At 46.9% G+C, this 22,730-nt stretch overlaps 1 protein-coding gene across 1 annotated transcript in view; it reads right to left on the reverse strand.

The window, feature by feature from the left end:
* Window positions 1–4,830: 4,830 nt before the first annotated feature.
* FLT3 (fms related receptor tyrosine kinase 3) overlaps window positions 4,831–22,730 on the reverse strand; it is a 76,657-nt gene continuing 58,757 nt past the window's right edge. The window contains exons 19-24 of the mRNA XM_030308360.1: window positions 22,002–22,129; window positions 18,107–18,229; window positions 15,596–15,707; window positions 14,712–14,811; window positions 13,872–13,977; window positions 4,831–5,374 (exon numbers count right to left, since the gene is read on the reverse strand). Coding sequence (XP_030164220.1) covers window positions 5,252–5,374; window positions 13,872–13,977; window positions 14,712–14,811; window positions 15,596–15,707; window positions 18,107–18,229; window positions 22,002–22,129 — 692 coding nt within the window. The 3' untranslated portion in view covers window positions 4,831–5,251. The remainder of the gene's footprint in view (window positions 5,375–13,871; window positions 13,978–14,711; window positions 14,812–15,595; window positions 15,708–18,106; window positions 18,230–22,001; window positions 22,130–22,730) is intronic.

Raw genomic sequence — 22,730 nt, forward strand, 5'->3', positions numbered from 1 at the left:
ACAGAATCGGAAACAGGCTCCAGGCTCCGAGCCATCAGCCCAGAGCCTGACGCGGGGCTCGAACTCACGGACCGCGAGATCGTGACCTGGCTGAAGTCGGACGCCTAACCGACTGAGCCACCCAGGCGCCCTATTTTTATTTTTAATAGTTACTCATTTTTCAGAGAGAGAGAGAGAGACAGAGCGTGAGTGCCGGAGGGGCAGAGAGAGAGGGACACACAGAATCCCAAGCAGGCTCCAGGCTCTGAGCCATCAGCCCAGGGCCCGACGCGGGGCTCGAACCCACAAACCGCCAGATCATGACCTGAGCCAAAGCCGGACGCCTAACCGACCGAGCCATCAGGCGCCTGGAGAATGTTGCCTTTTAAATACTATATTTGATACATACAGAAGTTATATTCTAAAGAAAAATAATATTGATGAACACCCATGAACCCATTACCCCACCCAGCCCCGAAGCCCCAAATATCATCAGTGTGAAAATGAATAAATGGTGGTAATTGTATATTCACGTTGCACATCAGTGAAATACAAGCCCTTAAGATCCATGTAACAGCATGAGTGAATCTGAGACGTATGAACTGGGTTTTTTTTCTTTTTCAAGAAAGCAGGAACTGGAAGTCTACGTAGGGCATGGAGCCATTTCTAGAAAGCTCATGAGCAGGAGAATATTCATTTGCAAGGAAATCAAATTCTTCGGTGCCTTGGGTACTACAGCAGCAAGGGGGGGTGCCGTGTGGGATCCCACATACAAACGTGCTTGTTGGTTCCCATCCACAGCGAAGTCACGTTCAGAATGGATGTGGGTCTGACTTAAATCGGTTTGGCCGCAGGTGTATGTGCCAAGGGTCTTGGAGGCCGACTTGGGTTCACAGCATCCGAAGGGGATTTCTGGAAAAGAGACAGTGGCCCCCAGGCCCAGGAAGGCCAGAGAGCAAGGCTTGGGCAAGAAGAGGGGCCAAAGCAGCTCCAGGGATCTAGGAAGTGGGGACTGCTTATCACTCTCGGTCGGAGATGGCTGTTGCTGAGAATTGTAAGTTCCCACTCCCTTTGTCTTTTTCCTTTTTATTTCAAAAAATACTGTTTTTTTTTTTAACATTTATTCATTTTTCAGAGACAGAGAAAGAGCACGAGTGGAGGAGGGCAGAAAAAGAGGGACACACAGAATCCGAAGCAGGCTCCAGGCTCTGAGCTGTCAGCACAGAGCCCGACGCGGGGCTCGAACCCACGAACTGTGAGATCATCATCACCTGAGCCAAAGTCGGACACTTAACCGATTGAGCCACCCAGGCACCCCCCGACCCCCCAACTCCCTTTTTCATCCTTGCCTGCATCCAGGTCGGGCACCAACTTCCAGAACGAAAGAAGAAGTTTATCAGCCAGGCTTGAGTCAAGGACCCTCCTTGGCTAGAAGGCACCACCCCCTGCCCCCACTGAAGTCCCACCCCATTGCCTCCATACCATAGGGACAAGTAATGTATCAAATCACAGTGCTGCTACTGAAAGAAATGGGAATAGATACCGGATGGCCAAAGAAACACATGATCACTATAACGGCATCTTTAAAAATAATATATACAACAAAAAGTTAAAAATAGGATTACCATTTGATCAGGCAATCCCACTTCTTTACAAAAGAAAACAAAAATATGCCAAAGAATCGGAAACAGGTTCTCAAAGAGGTATTTGCACACCCGTGTTCATAGCACCATTATTCACAAAACGCAAGAGCGGGAGCAAACTAAATGTCCATCAATGGATAAGTGAATCACTAAATGTATACACATACTGTGAAATGTTATTCGGCATTAAAAAGAACGGAAATACGTACTGTCACATGTCACAACACGGATGAACCTTGAGGACATTGTGCCAAGTGAGATAAGTCAGTCACAAAACGACACATATTGTATAATTCCACTTATATGAGGTAGTAAAATTCATAGAAACAAAGTAGAATGATGGTTGCCGGGGCTCAGAGAAAGGGAAAGGGGGAATTATTATTGTTTAATGGGGACAAAGTTTCAGATTTACAAGATAAAAAATTATGGAGATTGGTTTCACAACAATGTGAATATACTTAACAATACTGAACTTTACACTTAAAAATGGTTAAGATGAGGGGCACCTGGGTGGCTCAGTCAGTTAATCCTTCAACTTCGGCTCTGGTCACCATCTTGTGTGTTCGTGGGTTCAAGCCCCACATCGGGCTCTATGCTGACAGCTCAGAGCCTGGAGCCTGTTTCGGATTCTGTCTCTCTCTCTCTCTCTCTTTCTCTGCCCCTCCCCCACTTGTACGTATGTGCACTCTCTCTCACTCTCTCAAAAATAAACATTAAAAAATTTTTTTATGTTTTGTGTTATGTGCTGTTTTTAGCACAATTAAAAATAAACAAATACGATAAATAAAATAATAATAGAACCCAAGAGTGACCACAAGATAAGTGTTAACAAGGGCTTGGAGATCACAGGTTACTAAGTTAACTTTCCAATTCTCCAGAAGAAAAATGGTATCATTTTAGTACCGACTTCATAAGGCAGTTACGAAGATTTAATGAGATGATACATACGTCATTCTTAACACTTACCTCATCACAGGTGCTTCACAAACATGTATAGTTGGGAAAATATTGACATGCAGTTAAGAACCAAAATACATTTGACGATATGGCTGGTGTGGTTCCGTTTTATGTAAAAAAACAAAGAATTCTGTGGGTTGAGTGTATTTGTGTAAGTATGTGTAAGTAATGCACGTATATTTAAACAAGAAGGTGGGAGAAATATATCTGAAACTTTAACAGCATTTCCCCTGAAGGAACATTTTGGGGTTTGGGTTGGGCACATAAAGGGAAAGTTTCACTTACTACTATAAGTAAAAGGACAAAATTATCTGAATTCTTAACACCAAGCATATTTGATGCTTTAACTTGAGTAGGTAAAAAAAATAATCAAATACAGATATTTCTTGTGTCCTGACTGTATACACAAGTGGGAATTAACCATACAACTTAGAATAAATCATATCGGGGCGACTGGGTGGCGCAGTCGGTTAAGCGTCCGACTTCAGCCAGGTCACGATCTCGCGGTCCGTGAGTTCCAGCCCCGCGTCGGGCTCTGGGCTGATGGCTCGGAGCCTGGAGCCTGTTTCCGATTCTGTGTCTCCCTCTCTCTCTGCCCCTCCCCCGTTCATGCTCTGTCTCTCTTGGTCTCAAAAATAAATAAACATTGAAAAAAAAAATAAAAAAAAAAAAGAATAAATCATATCTACTTTCACGCTTCTAAAAATCCAAGTGAAGAGACATGATCCTTGCAATGAGAGAACTGGTCTCTGCTGAGCTCATGGGCAGAGGGAGACAAGGTTACAGGAGAACAGATGGAAAGATGCAGTATTGTTGGCTATGAAGATGGGGGCAGGGGGCCACCAGCCAAGGAATTCTAGCAGCCTGTAGAAGCTGGAACCGGTGAGGACACAGATTCTCCACTAGAGCCTCCAGAAAGGAACGTAACCCTGATGACACCTTGATTTTAGCCCAGAAGGACATTTGTCGAACTGCTTATCTATAGAACTGAAAGGTAATACATTTTTGTTGCTTGAAAGAAATCCAAACGAAAAGAAAGGATGTTCATGTTAAGGGCCAGTTGGATGATATGGACAAGAAGCTTGTAGATTTCAGCAGAGGAAGCCATCACTCATGATGGCTGGTGGAGCTGAAAAAGACCTAAAGTATAAGACAGAGCTCAAGTCTAGCAACAAAGCAAGGGCTTAAAGAGGAATAAACGTCCCAGGAGGGGCCATGTTCCAGTAAACCCACAATAAGTTGAAAATATCATAAGTTGAAATGTATTTAATAGACCCAACCTACCGAACATCACAGCTTAGCCTGGCCCACCTCAAATGTGCTCAGAATACTGATGTCAGCCTCCAGTTGGGCAAAATCGTCTACACCCAGCCTATTTTATAATAAAGTGTTGGATCTCTCATGTCACAGACTGAATACCGTACCCAGAGTAAACACCAGAATGCCGGCCAGGGTGTTGCTTGTTTACCCTGTGATCCCACGGCAGACTGGGAGCTTCTACTGTCCAGCATCATGAAAGAGGGTAATGTCGCTAACCCAGGAAAAGATCAAAATTCAAAATTCAAAGGACCGTCTCTACTGAACGTGTATCCCTTTTGCGCCGTCGTAAAGTTGAAAAATAGTAAGTTGAACCACTAGAAGTTGGGGACCATCTGTGTATGTGTATATTTATGACATGCATATATTATTTATGTCATCCATCTAATTCTTACAGCAACCCTGTGAGAGAGATTCCATCCATCATTATCTCTTCTTCCAGAACGGGAAACTGGGGCCTAACGAAGTTCAGTTACTTGCCCAACGTTGCATGGCGAAGAGTGGTGGACAGAGAAGTCCAGCCTAGCGGGACTGGCTTCAGGGCTCTTATCTTAACCGAGGCACTGGAAGGGAGGACGAGAGAAGGTAGACCTTCACCAAGAACCACACTGGAATGTAAGGACAGGGGCAAGTCCAAGTTTATAAGCCTGTGGGAGGGAGGGAGCTGAGCTTCAAAGGACGAGGGAGGCTGAATCAATGGAGTGCTGCAGAAAAGCAAGCCTTCGCCAGCTGTTTGGTTCCTGGTCTGGGGGCAGGAGTCACAGATCCTTTTAAGGATCCAACAAGAGGACGGACCTTCTCAGTAGGAAAAAAAGAATACAGAACATTGCACACAATTTCATTAGGTTCCTCCCCTCCAGTTAAGTCTTGCCCTAAATAGACCATGCAAACAATTCAATGACAAACAACTCTATAGAAGAAATTTTATTTTCATTCATAAAATATATCACTAAATAGCTGGAAAAGTTACATATTGTTTTAAAACATAGATTTAAAAAAATCATATCAGCTTCTCCTTAGCAAAATGCTTTTGTTTTATGTATTTACAAGAATATACTATAGTTCAGGTACACAATTTTCACTGAAGCCAGACTGAGAAGGCCTTTGGATGTGGGTAGATGCTCCAATAAAGTTAATTATCAGCTCTTCCTGCCTTGTGCAAAGGATGATGTGATTTTTACAAAAGTTCCTTTGAAAACAAGAGTAAATACAGAGAGCTTCTAGAGAAAAGTCCAGCAAAGCAGCAGTTGAGAATATACTTTCTTTTAGTGATGAGATTAATCCTGTTTTGGTAATCTATAGCCTGTTTAAGCTGGGGGTTGAAGGGAGGAAGTCTTTAAGACTAAGTCGTTTCTCTAGGAATCTTCGACAGGAGCCTGTGGAGTGAGTAAACCCGATTCCACCTCTCTGCTGTAAGGTTGCCTGTTTTGGTAGACGGAAGGACGGTCGGAAACATGGCCATCCGTGTTCTGATACATCTGAATGTGGGAAAAAAGACACAACACTGGTTACCATCCGATGATGACGTACATGTCACGGGGCTTTATTGCAAATTACTTGCTATTACTATACATAAGCCTTAGAGGATAATCTTAAGAGGATATTAATTGACAAAGCAGATTTGGTCCTTTTATTCATGGAGAAATCAAGTCGAGCATTTTATTCCATTATTATTTCTAATCTTGGCTACAAAATCTCGATCTAGAAATCCTAAAGCTGCGTGGTAAAACCATAAAAGAGAAAGGCCACTAAGAGAGACCTGTTCATTATGCAATTAATACGGGGGACTGATGCTTGAGTTTCACTTGGGTGACTTTAGAGTCCTTTTCCAAAATGAAATCAGTTCTACTTTTTGTCTGATGATAAAGTTAATGCACATTCATAGAGATAACGTAAGCCATGTAGGAAGATGTATAGAAAACAAGCTAAACTCATCAGAGGTGGCCACCGTTATAGTCTGCTGTGCATACACAATTGTGTATCTGTAGGCTGAGAGTGTAGATTCTGGTTTCGAGCCTTATTCTGAGTTGCTAATATGTTGTCCGGATGTTACGTGCGTTATATATTTTCCCTGTTGACGGAATGGGAGCACATCCATCTTTTTAACAGCAGCCTAGCATTCCATAGTACTGATGTACCATCACTAAACTTTTTTTTTTTTTTTTAATTTTTTTTTTTAACGTTTATTTATTTTTGGGACAGAGAGAGACAGAGCATGAACGGGGGAGGGGCAGAGAGAGAGGGAGACACAGAATCGGAAACAGGCTCCAGGCTCTGAGCCATCAGCCCAGAGCCTGACGCGGGGCTCGAACTCACGCACCGCAAGATCGTGACCTGGCTGAAGTCGGACGCTTAACCGACTGCGCCACCCAGGCGCCCCAACTTTTTTAAAATCAACCAATCATTTATTTATTTTTGAGAGATGGAGTACGAGGGGGGGAGGGGCAGAGAGAGAGAGACAGAGAGACAGAGGGAGGGAGGGAAGCCCAAGCAGTCTCCATGCTCAGCGAGGAGCCGCACATGGGGTTCAATCCCACGACCGCGAGATCATGACCTGAGCCAGCACCAAAAGTTGGACGCTTGGCGGACTGAGCCACCCGGCCGCCCCTAACTAACCTTTCGGTGGACTGGCTATGTAACATAAAACTGCAAAGGTTACACTGGCCTCGTCTGTCTCTGGGATGAACGGGGAAGTGGCATCTCTGGGTCCAAGGGGACGCATACTTGAGTGCTGAAACACTCAGGCTGCACTGTCAGCTGTGTTTGGGAACACTATTTTCTCCAGAGCCTTACGACAAGACAAGGGTTGTCTGTTTTTCACAGTTTGGTAACTGAGCGGACCGCCTCCTACTCTTTAATTTTTTTCTTTCTGGAAAGCAGATCGAGAGAAATATCCTTTTGACCCTGGTCTGCACAATAACACTTTGCCTGTACCCGGAAGGATGAACAGGGATGATATGTGTTTTTCGGAAAGCAGCAGTCGGTCATGACCTGTTGAACCAAACGTACATCTCAGGCATTGGATGTCTAACCCTCCAAGCGAGGCTGTGACAGAAACACCAGGGACGCTTCAAACCCAACCTGTATTCATGATCTTTCATCCCCAAACCTTCCCTGCTTCCTGTGTTTGCAATTCCACTTGGCGCACTGCCAGTCCCGTGATCCAGAAGTTCCGGAACCATCTCCTTGAGCTCGCTGTGCTCCCAGAGCCAGTCAGTCCGTCCCTGGGGCGCGTTCGGGTATATCACTGCTTTTCATGTCTTCCTTTTCCATTTCTTTCATGGATTTTTATTTACGTGATTGGTCTAACTGACGTATAAGTGACACACAATGTTACATCAGCTTCAGGTGTACAACATAGTGATTCCACGAGTCTGTATGTCACTGTGTTCACCAGAGCATGGCTGCCTTCTGTCACCATACACTTTTTGTTACACTACCACTGACTTATTCCCTATGCTGTACCTTTCATCCTGGTGACTTAGTCATTATAACCGGAAGCCTGTACCTCCTTCACCCCTGTAAGTGATTTTTTAAATGAATTTTTATTTATTTATTTTATTTTTTTTTAATTTTTTAATGTTTATTTATTTCTGAGACAGACAGAGACAGAGCATGAGCAGGGAAGGGGCAGAGAGAGAGGGAGACACAGAATCCGAAGCAGGCTCCAGGCCCCCAGCTGTCAGCACAGAGCCCGATGTGGGGCCTGAACTCACAAAGCATGAGATCATGACCCGAGCCCAAGTCGGTCACTCAACCAACTGAGCCACTCAGGCGCCCCTTTAAATGAATTTTTAATGGCACAAGTAATCCATAAGTACATTCTCCTTATAAAAATTTTGAAACCCCAGCTTTCCAAGTGCATCCGTGGAAAGAGGTGCGTAAGGTTTTCTTATACTTTTGAAAATGGTGTCCCATTAAGCGACCGACTTCGGCTCAGGTCATGATCTCGCGGTTTGTGAGTTCGAGCCCCGCATCGGGCTCTGGGCTGAGAGCTCGGAGCCCTGAGCCTGCTTCGGATTCCGTGTCTCCCTCTCTCTCTGACCCTCCCCCACTCACACTCTGTCCCCCACTCTGACACATGTCTGTCTCCCTCTCGAGAATAAACATTAAAATAATTTTTTTTTTTAAAAAAGAAAAGAAAATGGTGTCCCTATCCATAATTACGTTCTTTTTATCCTGAATCTTATTTGTGCTGTCTCTTCTTTCTTAATTGCTCTCTTCATAGTGTGCTTTAGTGGTATATTTGTACACTGTGTTAATATACAATATTAATATACAGTGTCAACCACTTCCAGACTGTTGTATTCAACCCCTAAGTCTGACCCTTACTGTGTGACCTTGGGCAAATTACTGAACCTCTCTGTATCTCTGTTTACTGATCTGCAAAAGAGGTAATGGTTGAACTTACTTCGTGAGCCTGAAATGAGAATTAAATGTATTATTATGGGTAACATGTTAGTAAGTGTGCATGACATCAAAAATGGGAGCAATTAAATTATTAGTTCAAAAACAACTTTTGGCTTTCCTGACCATCACTATTATTTTGTTTTGGGGGCTACTCTCAGTTTAATGAATTCTGCCTGTATCAATATTAGTTCTTTTTTTGTTTTTAATATTTGTTTATTTTTGAGAGAAAGAGAGACAGAGAATGAGCAGGGGAGAGACACAGAGAGAGAGGGAGACACAGAACCCGAAGCAGGCTCTAGGCTCCGACCAGTCAGCACAGAGCCCGATGCGGGGCTCGAACCCATGAACTGAGAGATCATGACCTGAGCCGAAGACAGATGTTTAACCGCCTGAGCCACCCAGGTGCCCCTCTATTAGTTCTGTTCTGCTGCTTTCTTCTTTCTCTTCTTCCTCTCTGTCTCCTCATACATTGCAGTTTGGTTTTTTTTCTTAGTTTCTTGAGTTGAAAGTTGAAGTCATTCATTTTCATTCTTTTTTGTTTTCTAACAAATGAATTTAGAATTATAAACGTGGCTGGCTCCTACAGGTTTTAATAAGCAAGGTCTATTTTTATTTCTTTTCCCTTCCTCCTCCTTCTTGTGAACCAAAGACTTCTGTAAGCAGGGATTTTCATCTCTGACGTCAGACGTTGGGGCCTTTTTGGTTGCTCTTGGCGATGTCCCGTTCCACTGCACTGAGGTCAGTTAATGTGCCTGTATGATGACAGGCACATTTATTTTGAAATTCTCTTTCCTAAGTGGACTTTCGAATCCTGCTTTTTTGTGTTTTTTTTTTTTCTATTTCCATGAATGTTCTTTGTTTCTCTCTCCCCTGCTTTGTTGGGTTGATCAAGTTTTCTATGGTCCTTTTTTATTTCTACGCTACACCTGAGATTATAATTGTTTGTTTGTTTATTTATTTATTTATTGAGAGAGAGACAGGGAGCAAGCAGGGGAGGGGCAGAGAGAGAGAGAGGGAGACACAGAATCCGAAGCAGGCTCCAGGCTCCGAGCTGTCAGCGCAGAGCCTGATGTGGGGCTTGAACTTACTCACGAGCGGTGAGATCATGACCTGAGCCCAAAGTCGGACGCTTAACCTACTGAGCCACCCAGGCGCCCCACACCTGAGATTATAAACTATATTTTTATTTCTACACTACACCTGAGATATATTATATTCTCTTTTAACGGTGGTTATACTCACATTTTTAACACTTGCTTTCTTCTTACGTGTACTTAACAGTGTGGCTGCCCCCACTGTGGAACCACACTGCAACATCCTACCAGAACTCTCCCTGCCCGTTAGGGAAGCACGTGTCCTTATCCTTTCAAAGAGTCCTCTGTCGTGGGTCTTCTCCCTTCAGTCCTAACTGCTTTCATCATCCCAGGGGTTTTCCACCGTTCCCGGTCCACAGAGATCACCTTCTGGCTTTCAAAGGCAATTATGGCCTCACTTCTTTAAAAATATATAACAGGGGCGCCTGGGTGGCTCAGTGGGTTAAGTGTCTGTCTTCGGCTCAGGTTGTGATATCGTGGTTCATGAGTTTGAGCCCCGCATCGGGACCTGTGCTGACGGCTCGGAGCCTGGAGCCTGCTCGGGATTCTGAGTCTCCCTCACTTCCTGCCCTCCCCCGTTCATGCTCTGTCTGTCCCTCTCTCTCTCTCAAAAATAAACATTAAAAATTTTTTTAATAAATAAAATAAAAAGTAATAAAAATATGTAGTGTATATATTTATATTTTAATATTTATGTTAAATATTTGTATTTGTATTACAATATACAAATTTGTACTACAAATACAGATTTGTATTACAAATACAAATCCTTTATATTTGTATTATATTTATTTGCAATACATTATATATGATACATTTATAATATATTTCTATATTCTATATTATATTATATATCCTATAATTTGTGGGCACTGATATGAAAGGAGAGGTGATGTGAGTTCAGGCCCCTTTCTTGAAACAGGAGCTGTGTGTCCCTTTCCTCTGCACCCCTCCCCCCTGCCGCGGTCCAGTTCACTCCCTCCTTTGCTCACCTCTGCTGCCACAGTCACCTCTTAACGGATGTCCTTCCTCGTGCTGTTTTGCTTTTGCCTCCCCAAACTTGCTTTTACGCTTCCTTTCTTCCAAATATCGTTGCTAGGCCCTTTCTATACGCTAAGCACTGGGTATGTCACAGCGAACAAAACAGACGGGGCCTCTAACGTGTGAAGATGAACAGTGCATGTCCTTGACCTCGTGAGCCAAGTCTAGTGATGGGAAAGCAAAAGTATCACACAACACTGAGTCTCAGAGTGTCACATAGTGTTACGGGGACCCAGAAGAAGGACCCTGAAATCTGACCGGAGAAGTTACGGGGGGGGGGTCTTTGGAGACGAGGGCGTAACTCGATCTGGCTCCTTTTTTTAAAAAAAAAAAATGGGGGCGCCTGGGTGGCGCAGTCGGTTAAGCGTCCGACTTCAGCCAGGTCACGATCTCGCGATCCGGGAGTTCGAGCCCCGCGTCGGGCTCTGGGCTGACGGCTCGGAGCCTGGAGCCTGTTTCCGATTCTGTGTCTCCCTCTCTCTCTGCCCCTCCCCCGTTCATGCTCTGTCTCTCTCTGTCCCAAAAATAAATAAACGTTGAAAAAAAAATTAAAAAAACAAAACAAACGGATGTATAAGGGACATGTAACACTGGATTAGCTTCAGGCGTACGACACGATTCGTCTCTGGGTATCTATGGCGAGAGGGTCACCACCATAAGCCCGGTTAACATCTGTCACACACGTAGTGATCTGGGCTTCGAGACAAATCTTGAAGCATGTCTGTCCATTCTGCAAATCCTCCCCGGTTCCACAAATCCTCATTGCCTTAGCACGTTGTCCGACGATCTCCCTGCTGTAAGTTACACCTCAGAGCATCAACCTGTGTTTCCTCTGCGTGCTTCCCTCCTCTTCTCACTGGTTCCCCGAGGGCCATTTGCTTCCCGAGTCCGCGATGGAGCAAAACCAGAGATTCTACAAAAAGCATTCACACGCGGAGCAGGAGATGTTACCCCAGGCACGCTGGCAAGGCCTGTCTTCCCACTCAAGAGACGACACGTGGCTGTGCTCGGAGGTGTGAAGAGAAACCACGGGACGGCGACACAGGAGGAGCCAGATTCTGCTCGCAGTGGGCACGGCTGCGGAGATCATGCCTCGCTCAGAGGTGCCCAGCCAAGCGGGCAAGGGGGGCCTGAAGTCCAATCTCTGCTCTGCTCCCCGGGCTTCTAGACTGGAGCCCACTGCACCAGCCGGGGGTGAGAGGCTCCCCACGGTGGCTGGGTGGATGAATGTCTCCCTGGCAGGGACGCTATTTTGTCATTTACCTAAAGGAGCTACAGCTTGCCATCAGTGGCTCTGAGACGGGTAGGGAAAGGAACTTTCCACCACAGAGGGTCAGGGGGCAGAGAGGAAGAGAACGGGGTGGGGAGAAGTTGAAGGGGTGTCCCTGAGCTTGGATACCCTCAGCTGAGTCATCATCCGTGGAGACCTTGCCATTCAACAATCCCGGATATGTCGAAGGCCCCCTGAACAGAGGGAGAGGGATTTGGACGTCCTGGGGGCATGGGGACAGAGGACAGCTGCACACCGAGTCCAAGGAGGTCCTGAACAAAGCCAAGGGACGGTTCGGCCGCAGCGGACCCTCCACCCCGGCCCACTACCTTTATAGTCTTGTTTTCCTCTGTGTTCCCCCACTCGCCCTTTACTTTAGCCACAACCATTTGTTTTCCATTCGCCTCTCTCACCTGTGAACCTTTACCTCTATCACTCATCCAGCCTGGAACACTCCACCAACCCCCCATCCCCCAGCAGCCAAAATACTACTCATTCTTCCCAAAATTCTAGTGCAAATAAGACGTCTGTGGATCCAAAGCAGCTCCCCAGCCAGTGAAAATTACTTGGTGCTTTCTCTTTGCCGCAACAGCTCCTTTCTTGTTTTCTCTCCACGATTCTTCTTTCAGTTTCTCTTACAGCGTCATTAACTATTTCTGGGTTATCTACTCGATAGCCCTGAGGCTTTCCATCTCCCCTGACTTTCTGGACCTAATTCCCTGACCATATTTTCGTTTCCAAGTGTGATTTTTTTCAGGGGCGCCCGGGGGGCTCAGTCGGTTAAGCGTCCGACCTCGGCTCAGGTCGCGATCTCAGGGTTTGTGAGTTCGAGCCCCGCGCTGGGCTCGCTGCTGGCTGCGCGGATCCTGCTTCGGATCCTCTGTTCCCCCCTCTCTCTGCCCCTCCCCTGCTCATGCTCACTCTCTCACCAAAACAACAACAACAAAGCCCAAAAACAAACAAGCAAACAGACGAATGATCGAATGGGATTCTTCGAACATCCTAACAGGAGGACAGGCCACACACAACCTATACCCAGGTGTCTGGAGAGGCCACAGAATTGAAAACAGACTCAGTAATTTAGAAAAAGAGCACAGACAATCCATTTAAAGAGTCAGGTGCCTATGTAGCTAACATTTATTAACTACCAAGTGCCTGCTGTGTGGGAAGTCTTTGCACATACATCAGTTTATTTACTCTTTAGAGCTCCCCAAAGTAAGATCTGTTAGTCCCATATTTCAGACACGGAAACTGAGAGCCAACAAAAGATTGACTTAATCGAGGCCTGTAAGATGTAAATGATGGAGCCAAGATTTGAACCCGGGTACTGGAGGTTCAAGGTCCCATCCTTTGTCCACGGCCTCTAGAGGATGGTTCCGTTCACTACGCCAGGTTGTATTACCAGGGGGAAGAGTTAGCAGAGGGATTCCAAGTTCACAACGCTCAAGGATCACCCGGTGTGACAACCCATTTTACAGGTGAGAAAAGTAAGACCCGGAGGAACGATTTGCCGTAATGCACACAGCAATGAGGAGACGGCATGGTAGGACTGGGATTCGACTCTCAGGACTGCAGGGCAATGTTCTCTCCAAGATACTGTATTACATGACTGAGTCGTGCGATTACTCCATGCTAACGGTAGGCGGTGGGGCGGGGGGGGGGGGGGCTCAGGGATTCAGTTTTATTTGGTTGTCTAGTCCTGTGCACTGGACATTTAATTTCTCAATTGGCCGACACCTTTAGGGAGAGCTCCCCCCCCCCCCGCCAAAAAAAAACCAGTTACCAATAAATATATCTCACCCCATACAACTTTTAAAGGGCAAACGAGACAAATCGCGGTGAAAAAGACAACGTGGTATCTTTGGGTCTTGGGAAGCCAGCGTGTGTTCTGAGTTGTCGCTTTCCTTTCTAAGGACGCCTTTTCAAGTTTACTTGTTCAGAGAGAGACAGCACGAGTCGGGGAGGGGCAGAGAGAGAGGGAGGGAGAGGGAATCCCAAGCAGGCTCCGCGCTGCCAGCGCAGAGCCTGACGCGGGGCTCGAACTCCCGAACTCGGGAGGTCACCACCCGAGCCGAAATCAAGAGCTGGCCGCCCAACCAGCTGAGCCCCCCGGGGGGGCCCCTCCAGCATCGCCTTTTCAAGCAGGGTGCTGCTACCTACCGCTTCTTCTGCGTCGGCCAGCTGACATCCTAAAAACGAGGTCAGGTTGGGGAAGGACGGCCGTTTCCTCGAGTCAAAAGCCCAGCACGATTGCATTATAAAGTATCTGTAAAAGCAAGAGGAGGAGAAGTAAGGAGAGGAAAGCTGAGCCAAGGGAAGTGGAGGCCCCGTACAGCTGCTCAGCTGCGGCCTGGTTGTTTTGCGGCACGGGCTCTACTAGATTTTCAACTCACACCGGAAAGGGCAAATTAGATGAGGGACAGAAATGTGTTTTAAAAACTACGACGTGGGGCGCCTGGGTGGCTCGGTCGGTTAAGCGTCCGACTTCGGCTCAGGTCACGATCTCGAGGTCTGTGAGTTCGAGCCCCGCGTCGGGCTCTGTGCCGACAGCTCGGAGCCTGGAGCCTGTTTCGGATTCTGTGTCTCCCTCTCTCTCTGCCCCTCCCCCATTCATTCTCGGTCTCAAATATAAATAAACGTTAAAAAAAATGTTTAAAATAAAAAATAAAAACTACAACGTGGCCCAGAAGTCGGGAGATGGGAGTTGGATCACCCCCAGGGATCCCTCAAGCAAAGGAACTGAAGCCCCTAATTCATAGTATCTTAGGGCCGGAAGGTTCAGGAAGCCCCGCCCACCCCCCCCTCCCTCCCCAAGAAAAGGATTAGAGTTTCCTTTTCTTTTCTTTCCTTTTTTTTTTTTTAAAGAGGAATCATATGCATTTTGCATTAAGGAGTTTTGCGCTTTTATTTTTTTTTTTATTTTTTTTGGGTCATGCATTCGGAACGAGAGAGACTGTAAATTCCCGATTTCGGCCACCTTGCCCTCTGATGTGAACTCACATTTCTTCTGTGGCATAAAATGGCTGGTCCATCTTAAATCCACTCTGAATGAGTTTATAGAAGTTAGCGTCGACCGGAATGCCAGGGTACGGATTGACACCTGAGGAAAACGTTAGGGAGGAGAAACCATCTCATTTGTTTCTTCATTCACTCAACGAACAAGCATGGACCGAGAGCTCCCATGGGCCCGACACTGCTTGGCGTGAGGCCGTGGGCGGGGAGAGTCAGGACTTCTGCCCTCCAGCCGGTGGCTACAGGCCGGTGGGGGTAGACAGACCTACAGACACCACAAATAAAGCACGAAATGGGGGCGCCCGGGTGGCTCAGTGCGTTAATCATCCGGCTTTGGCTCAGGTGATGATCTCACGGTTGGTGGGTTCGAGCCCCGCGTCGGGCTCTGTGCTGATGGCTCAGAGCCTGGAGCCTGCTTCGGATCCTGTGTCTCCCTCTCTCTCTGCCCCTCCCCTGCTCATGCTCTGTCTCTCTCTGTCTCTAAATAAGCATTAGGAAAAAAATTAAAAAAAAAAAAAAGGGGGCGCCTGGGTGGCTCAGTCCGTTGAGCTTCCGACTTTGACTCAGGTCACGGTCTCGTGGCTCCTGAGTTCGAGCCCCGCGTCGGGCTCTGTGCTGATGGCTCAGAGCCCAGAGCCTGCTTCAGATTCTGTGTCTCCCTCTCTCTCTGCCCCTCCCCTGGTCTCTCTCTCTCAAACATAAATAAACATTAAAAAGAATTAAAAAAAAAAAAAACGTGAAACGGCACACACTGCACAGAGGCAAGGAAGAGCCAGCTCTAGGGAGCATTAGAGGTCACGGGTCATGCACCCTGATTTAGGAATGGGATAGCGTGTGGGGGGCAACGGCTGGCAGCAAACTGCAAAACTTACCAAGTGAGAATATTTCCCAGAGTAATATTCCATATGACCAGACGTCACTCTTTATGGTGTAGACCCCTTCAAATAAGCTTTCGGGAGCCATCCACTTTACAGGGAGACGGGCCTGTGTGGAATCCAAGAGGGGACCGATCAGTGGTGATGGGTGGTGCACGGACTGAACAAGGCGTGTTTCTTTTCTCTTATTAGCCGATAATAAAGTGTATTTTCTTCCGAAAGCCGCTCTTAATCCTTCATTGAGGAGATCATATTGCCCAAGGGGAAGTGTTTCACTTTCAAATCAACATTCTAATAATAGGCTTAAAAAAAAAAAATCAACCGATATCTCTTTAAAACTCCTCGTGAACAAAGGCTTGTGCTTGGAAATGGGTAAGTGTCACAGCAGACACCATGAAGGAGGAACCAGTCAGGTGACCAGAGGTGAGGAGATACTGGTAAATTAGTGGACGACCTTCTTGGAAGGACTTTAGTGGAAATACCACCTACAGGAATGTGGTGAAGGGAGCACACCCCATCTCTTCCAGGAATGATACCAGGCTGGCTTCTGTGGCTTTAATAATCTCCAGAAGCACGAGAGGCGGGTTTTGAGTTAGTACTGCCTGGGATGGGAACCAAGACGTAGGGGTGGATAGGTTCCCGGGGTAGAGCTTTTTGTAGTATTTTCTTTCTCGTGAGTTGAGGAGCCCCTCACCACGCATGTTCAACCTGCCCAGTGAAATCAGAGCTCGAAGGGTACTTTGCCGACTCAGTCAGTAGAGCCTGCGCCCTGACCTGGGAGTCACGGGTTCGAGCCCCACGTCGCATGTAGAGATTATTGAAGGAAATAAAAAAACAAAACAAAACAAAACTGAAGCTCAAGAAAGAAACCCGATTTTAAATCCCGCACAAACCGATGAGCTGGTAAAACCAAACAGGCTGGTCTGGCTAATTTGATTAATTACACGGATTAACCGAGGTGCCACATGAAATTCACCTTCCCACGTAAGAGACGGCCAGCTAGTAAGGTTAAAAACTGCACAGCCACACAGAAGCTTTGATCATATTTACGACTTCAGCTCCAACGAGTGAGGTATGGATCTAACATCAGCCTGGATGGTTATTTGATGCTAATGGGAATGCAGTTTAATTTGATTTTTAACGTTTATTGGCCGTTTCCCCCGGACAGGTGCTTTCATGTTGGTTTTATTGGTTTATTCCCACAACAACCCCAGTGAGGGAAGCGTATAATCCTCACGGGAAACGCTGCACGTGTCCCAGCGGTTATGCGCAGACTTGGGGCTCAGCCCATCCGTGCTCTAATCCACCTGCTGTGTAATCATGGGCAGAGTTACGTTTCTGGGCCTCGGTTTCCTCATCCCCAAGAGAGGTGCTTTGAGGACTAAATGAATATATGTAAAGCACTTAGGATAGTGCTAAGCACACAGTAGGCAGTGCGTCAGCACTCGCTGTTATTATCATTTCACAAGTGGGGACAAAAAAGCACCCAGAAATTCCAAAACATAAGGACAGGGGCTTAACTCCAGGTGTTGTAATTCTTACAGCCACGTTCTTTCACTGCACAATTTTATCATTTAGTATTTCTAATAGCTCTCTTATAAATAACACATCGGGGGGCACTTGGCTGGCTCAGTCAGTAGAGCATGAGACTCTTGATCTCAGGGTTATGAGTTCGAGCCCCACGCTGCGTGTAGAAACTACTTAAAAATAAAATCTTAAATTGAAAAAAAAAAAACACAACAGGGCGCCTCGGTGGCTCAGTCGGCTGAGCATCTGACCCTTGGTGCGACTCAGGTCATGATCCCAGGGTCTTGGGATCAAGCCCCAGATAGGGCTCAGCGCTGAACCTGAAGCCTGCTAAAGACCAGCTCTCTCCCCCTGCCCCTCTCCCCTGCGCGTTCTCTCTCTAAAATAAAAAAAATAAAAATAAAAAAACCCACATCTGTCCTTAGGGATTTTTTAATTTTTTAATTAATTAATTAATTAATTTTTTAATTTTTTTAATTTTTTATATTCAGTCATGTTTTAGGTCTCCCTGTGTGGCAGTCATAAGATGCTAAACCTTCACTAGCTAACATTTACGTTCAATGTTGTGCCTTTAAAGATTTTGCATTTAACATTTAATTTATATGTCGTACTTAAAAAAAAAGTTTTATGGTAGCTATTGCCAAATCCTGCGATTGGAAACATGACTCCAATCACTTTACAGCTCCGGGAACTGTAGGCTCAGGTAATGGGTTTTGTTTAAAGTGTGGCTTGTGCTCCAAGGTACCCTACCTGATCTGCTGTGACAGAGGTGACGCTCCTTTACTCGGCTTTTATTACAGCTGGGATATTCCCTGAAGCTACAGAAAAAGCTGTCAAGCCTAAGAAAGCTAACTGCCGTGAGCAAGTGTTCGGACGTGGCCGTGACTCAAACACGCACCACAGTGAGTGCGGCTGTCTACCGTAACAACGACAAAACACACAGTGACGGCATAAAAAACGTGTACGAAGTAGCAGCCTCACATTGCCCCGGATAACGTAGTTGGAGTCACTCATGATATCTCGAGCCAGTCCAAAGTCACAGATCTTCACCACTTTCCCGTGGGTCACGAGCACGTTCCTGGCTGCCAGGTCTCTGTGAACACACTACAAAGAATGAAATTGGAGTGTTATTTACTGTGATGCAGATGATCACAGAGTGCAAGCTTTCTTCCAGGTTCAGGGTCGGCGGGAGTTACAGATGACGGGAACGTGGGGTTCACCCGAGTGTCTTCTCTTTCCTGGGCCACGAGCGGTCATCACGCTTGCTTCGTGGCACTGACTGAACACGGACGGCCCAGGTCTCCGGTTTTTGTGGATGCGGTCATCCGCGCTGCTTATGGAACGTTCCTAGAGGCCAAGGGGCTGGGTTCTTAGGAGAGCAAGGCTGGCCGTGGGTTGTGTCTTGCTATAAACAAAAGACAGTAACAGGGCCCGCTGTTGAGCTCCGGAGGGGATTTTCAGAGAGTGACTTCCAGCACCCTTACTGCGGGGCGGAGAAAACGACCTCTTTCCTGACCGGTGCTCTCGACAGCGAGAGTACTGGCAAAGAAAATAGTTGGAAGATATGAAAACAATAAGTTTGGGAAGGAGGACTGAAGTGCAGTGGGGAGCCCCTGGGTTGAGAGATGACAAGACAGGAACCCGAGTGGTCCGGCAAGAGAATTAACTCTAAGAAAGAAGGTATTCAAAGGAACAGGGCACTAAGGAGGAAAGGGCCAAAGGGGCTCTCTCTTCAACCTTGAAAAAACAAAAGCAAAAACCCAACAGACTCAAATCCCTCTAGCTCTCCTTCCTCCCTAGCTGGTGTTCTGAGAGCGCGGTCCTTTGCGCCCACGTCACTACCGGGCCCCTGCAACCTGCCTTCCTCTTCCCCAACGCCTGCCAACTGCTTTGGCCGAGCCCTGCGGTGCAGAGCACAGCCCAGCAGAGCTCTGCGATGACCTTCAGCAGCCCCTCCTTCTTCACGACCTTCCTTCTGTGAATCTGGCCCGTTCACTGGCCCCTGGAGGAACCTGTTTCTTCCCACGGCCCCATGCAAGCCTGCTCTCATTCCCCAGCGCTGCCCCCTCTCGTTCCACATCCCCCCACCCGCCAGCCGCTTCGTCCAAACCTAGGGAGGCAACCGCCATCACCCAAACCTCACTTTCCAACCCAAACATTTCTCTTTTCTTTCTTTAAAATTTTTTTTTTTTTTAATTTTTTTTTTCAACGTTTATTTATTTTTGGGACAGAGAGAGACAGAGCATGAACGGGGGAGGGGCAGAGAGAGAGGGAGACACAGAATCGGAAACAGGCTCCAGGCTCCGAGCCATCAGCCCAGAGCCTGACGCGGGGCTCGAACTCACGGACCGCGAGATCGTGACCTGGCTGAAGTCGGACGCCCAACCGACTGCGCCACCCAGGCGCCCCTCTTTAAAATTTTTTAACGTTTATTCATTATTGAGACAGAGACAGAGCATGAGCAGGGGAGGGGCAGAGAGAGGGGGAGACACAGAATCCGAAGCAGGCTCCAGGTTCCGAGCTGTCAGCATAGAGCCCGACGCGGGGCTTGAACTCACACACTGTGAGATCATGACCTGAGCCGAAGTCGGATGCCCGACTGACTGAGCCACCCAGGAGCCCCCCAAACATTTCTCTTGAGCTTCAGATAGGGATAGGCAAAAATCTACCGGGTTAGGACCCTACTTTGCTGCCCAAGAGACCTCACTATGTCACACATTTAACTCATGACCTTTCTCAGTGGACTTCCTCCTGATTTCATGTTCCCTGCCCGATCCCATGTTCCCTGCTGGGTTTCCTTTGCCTCAAACATCTCCTTTAGCCCAAGCCTGGGCTCCTTCCGCAAGCTTTTCCCGCACCGCCTCCCCTCCCCCCGGGTCTGACCTGCCTATGCCTCGCCTGGGTCCCCAGGACTTACTGGAACGTGAATATTTACCACACTCCAGTGTCATCTTTGATTTGCACCTCTGCTTGTCTCTTTCTCCCCTGTCAGGGATAAGAGCTGACTCTATTTCAGCACCTAGCACGGTGCCCCAGGGCTCAAGTAACGTTTGATGGGGTCACGGAACCTACGGGGAAACTGAGGAGCAATCAGAGACGGAGGGAGAAAGGACAGACCGATGCAGAGGAGAGCGCCTGAAGTGAAAACAACGGGACAGGGTCTAAGAAAGTGGATAGTCCTCAGAAAATTCTTATTATAACAAGCCCAGAGGGGGGAAAAAGCAGTGCCCCTTGACCTCCAGTTGTGAGAAGTTTGAGTATTTACTTAAGGACAGGCAGTCAAGCTAGATGCCCTCCAAGGTCCACAAAGACACTCACGGAAGCCCTACTGTGGCCGCGTAGGTGAACTACAGATAAAGCAACTATCCGTACACTTGAGACAAGAGGAGTCCAACAGCCAATAGGGAAGATGAAGAGAAGAACGGGCCTCAGAGAGGAGGGATGGGAAAATATTACAAGATGGGATTTTTTTTTTTTAAACTATCGAGCAAGGATGCCCACATTTGGAAAAGACGAGCCAAGAAGGTCACATGCCCTTTCAATACGCATGAGGAAAACAAAACAAAACCCCTGAGCGTCTAACTGGAGTTGCGTTAAACATACAGATTAACTTGGACAGAACTGACGTTTCTGGTAAACGCAGAGTCTCTCCTACATGAACCCGGTGAAGCTCATTCAGGTCTTCTTCCTGCCATTGAATAATGTCTCACGGGCTTATTCACGGGGATCTTGCAGATTTCTGGTTCTGCTTATCTCAAGATGCTTCATAGGTTTGGTTACTATTATGAAGATCACTTTTTCCTGTTCTTCAAAGCTGTAGATTTATTTCACGTTAATCTTTTTAAAACTGAGATAGACTCGACCTATAACATCATATTACAGCAAGTGCTTTTTTGAAGCATAATTTATTGTCAAGTTGTCTAACATACAGTATGTAAACTGTGCTCTCGGTTTTTGGGGTAGGTTCCCGTGGTTCGTCGCTACGTACGAGCGCCCTCCTCAGTGCCCATCACCCACTTTCCCCTCTTCCCCACAGCCCCAGAAAGTAATTTTTTTAAAGAAAAAAATACAGTTGAAAGCCTTCTCTCCAAATTCAGGGCGAGAGGAGGGATGTGGAGGAGAGAGGGAGAAAGAGAATGAAAATTCAAAGGGAAAAGAGGAGGGAAGAGTTTGGGAAATAGAGAGAAGGTAAGGTGGCCTTCGGCAGAGACGAAGGACAAGACGGCAAGGACAGAAAGGAGCCAGAGGAATGGCTTTCATCTGCTTACAGGCAGGAGACATTTGAAATGTCAGAGAACAGGACTGAAAGCCGGTTACAGAAAGAACGCAAAGTGGAGATAGAAACCGTGGTTTGTGGCAGGATCCACGGCCTGGATCTGGGATTAGCGGCAGAGGAAGCCGGGAGGGCCCAGGAACGGTGCTGGCCCGCAGGAGGGCACTGCAGAGAAGGCAAAGGCGGAGGGGGGCAGAGTGGGGGACGGGCTGGCCCCACAAGCACGACGCATGGTATTTGAGCCTCCATTTACCCAGGGCCAAATGCCTGAACAACCTGAACGGACCGTCCAAGGAAGGACTGACTCCGTACACCTCGCTTTGCCCGCCTATCTGGAAGTTTCAGGGGACTTTGGACAGCCTGGGAGGGCTGCGATAACCATTATCTAATAAGGGATCCCGGGGCCTTCATAACTGTAATTCGTCAAGAGCTGGTGGGAAGAAGCATCTAGGCGGCTCCAACAGTGAAGGGTGTGGTGGTTGGGGGGGTGGGGAGGGGCGAGACTTTGAGGGATACAAGTTAAAACAAACCAGAAAAGGGAAAGCACATCTCATTTCCCAGATTATCTTGCTGCCGTTAGTTTCTTCTTCACAAGGCGCTTACCGACTTAAATTCCAGAAATTCCATTCCCTTGGCAACTTGATAGGCGAAGCAGAGAAGATCTTCAAATGTCAGCACGTTCAAGTCCTCTTCTTCTTCCAGCCTCTTTTGGTTTTCATATTCGATTTCATCTGTAAGACAGAACGGGTCCTCATGTTTTCCAGAGTCTATGAAGTTGTCCCAGGAAAGCTCCACGGGCAGTTATTAGAGGCACAGTGAGCTGGGGCACCCAGACTGCAGAAAGAAGCTATCACCGCACGTCTCTGGTGGCGTTGGGGCTAACCCATTTATGCCAAAAGCTGTGCCTCATTTTACTGTTGTTCCATTTAATCCTTCTGCTGGTCCTTTGAGAAAAGTATTATTGGGCCTACTTGACAGATGACAGAGTTGTGGCTCAGGTGGTGACATAATTCATCCAGTCTTCCAGCCAGGAAGTGAAGGAACCCCAAGGTCAACCCAACTTCTGTCTGATTCCAGAACTCATCATTTTTCCACTTATCAGTACTCGGTGGCCCTAATAAATGTATGACTTTAAAAAGAACCACCTGACCAAATAAGATAGCCCTCGGTGTTTATTAGCTGCATACGGACGTAAAATGCACGATATACGAACCATTGGCTTTTCACCACCTTTAGAGCAAATATGCATTAATAAAGCCTACAAATGACATTAGCAAAGAAAATCGTGTTTCGCGTTTACAAACTTTAAAAAAATAGCTAACAGAATTCCTG

Source organism: Lynx canadensis, chromosome A1 (genome assembly GCF_007474595.2).
Source record: "Lynx canadensis isolate LIC74 chromosome A1, mLynCan4.pri.v2, whole genome shotgun sequence".
Lineage (NCBI taxonomy): Eukaryota > Metazoa > Chordata > Mammalia > Carnivora > Felidae > Lynx > Lynx canadensis.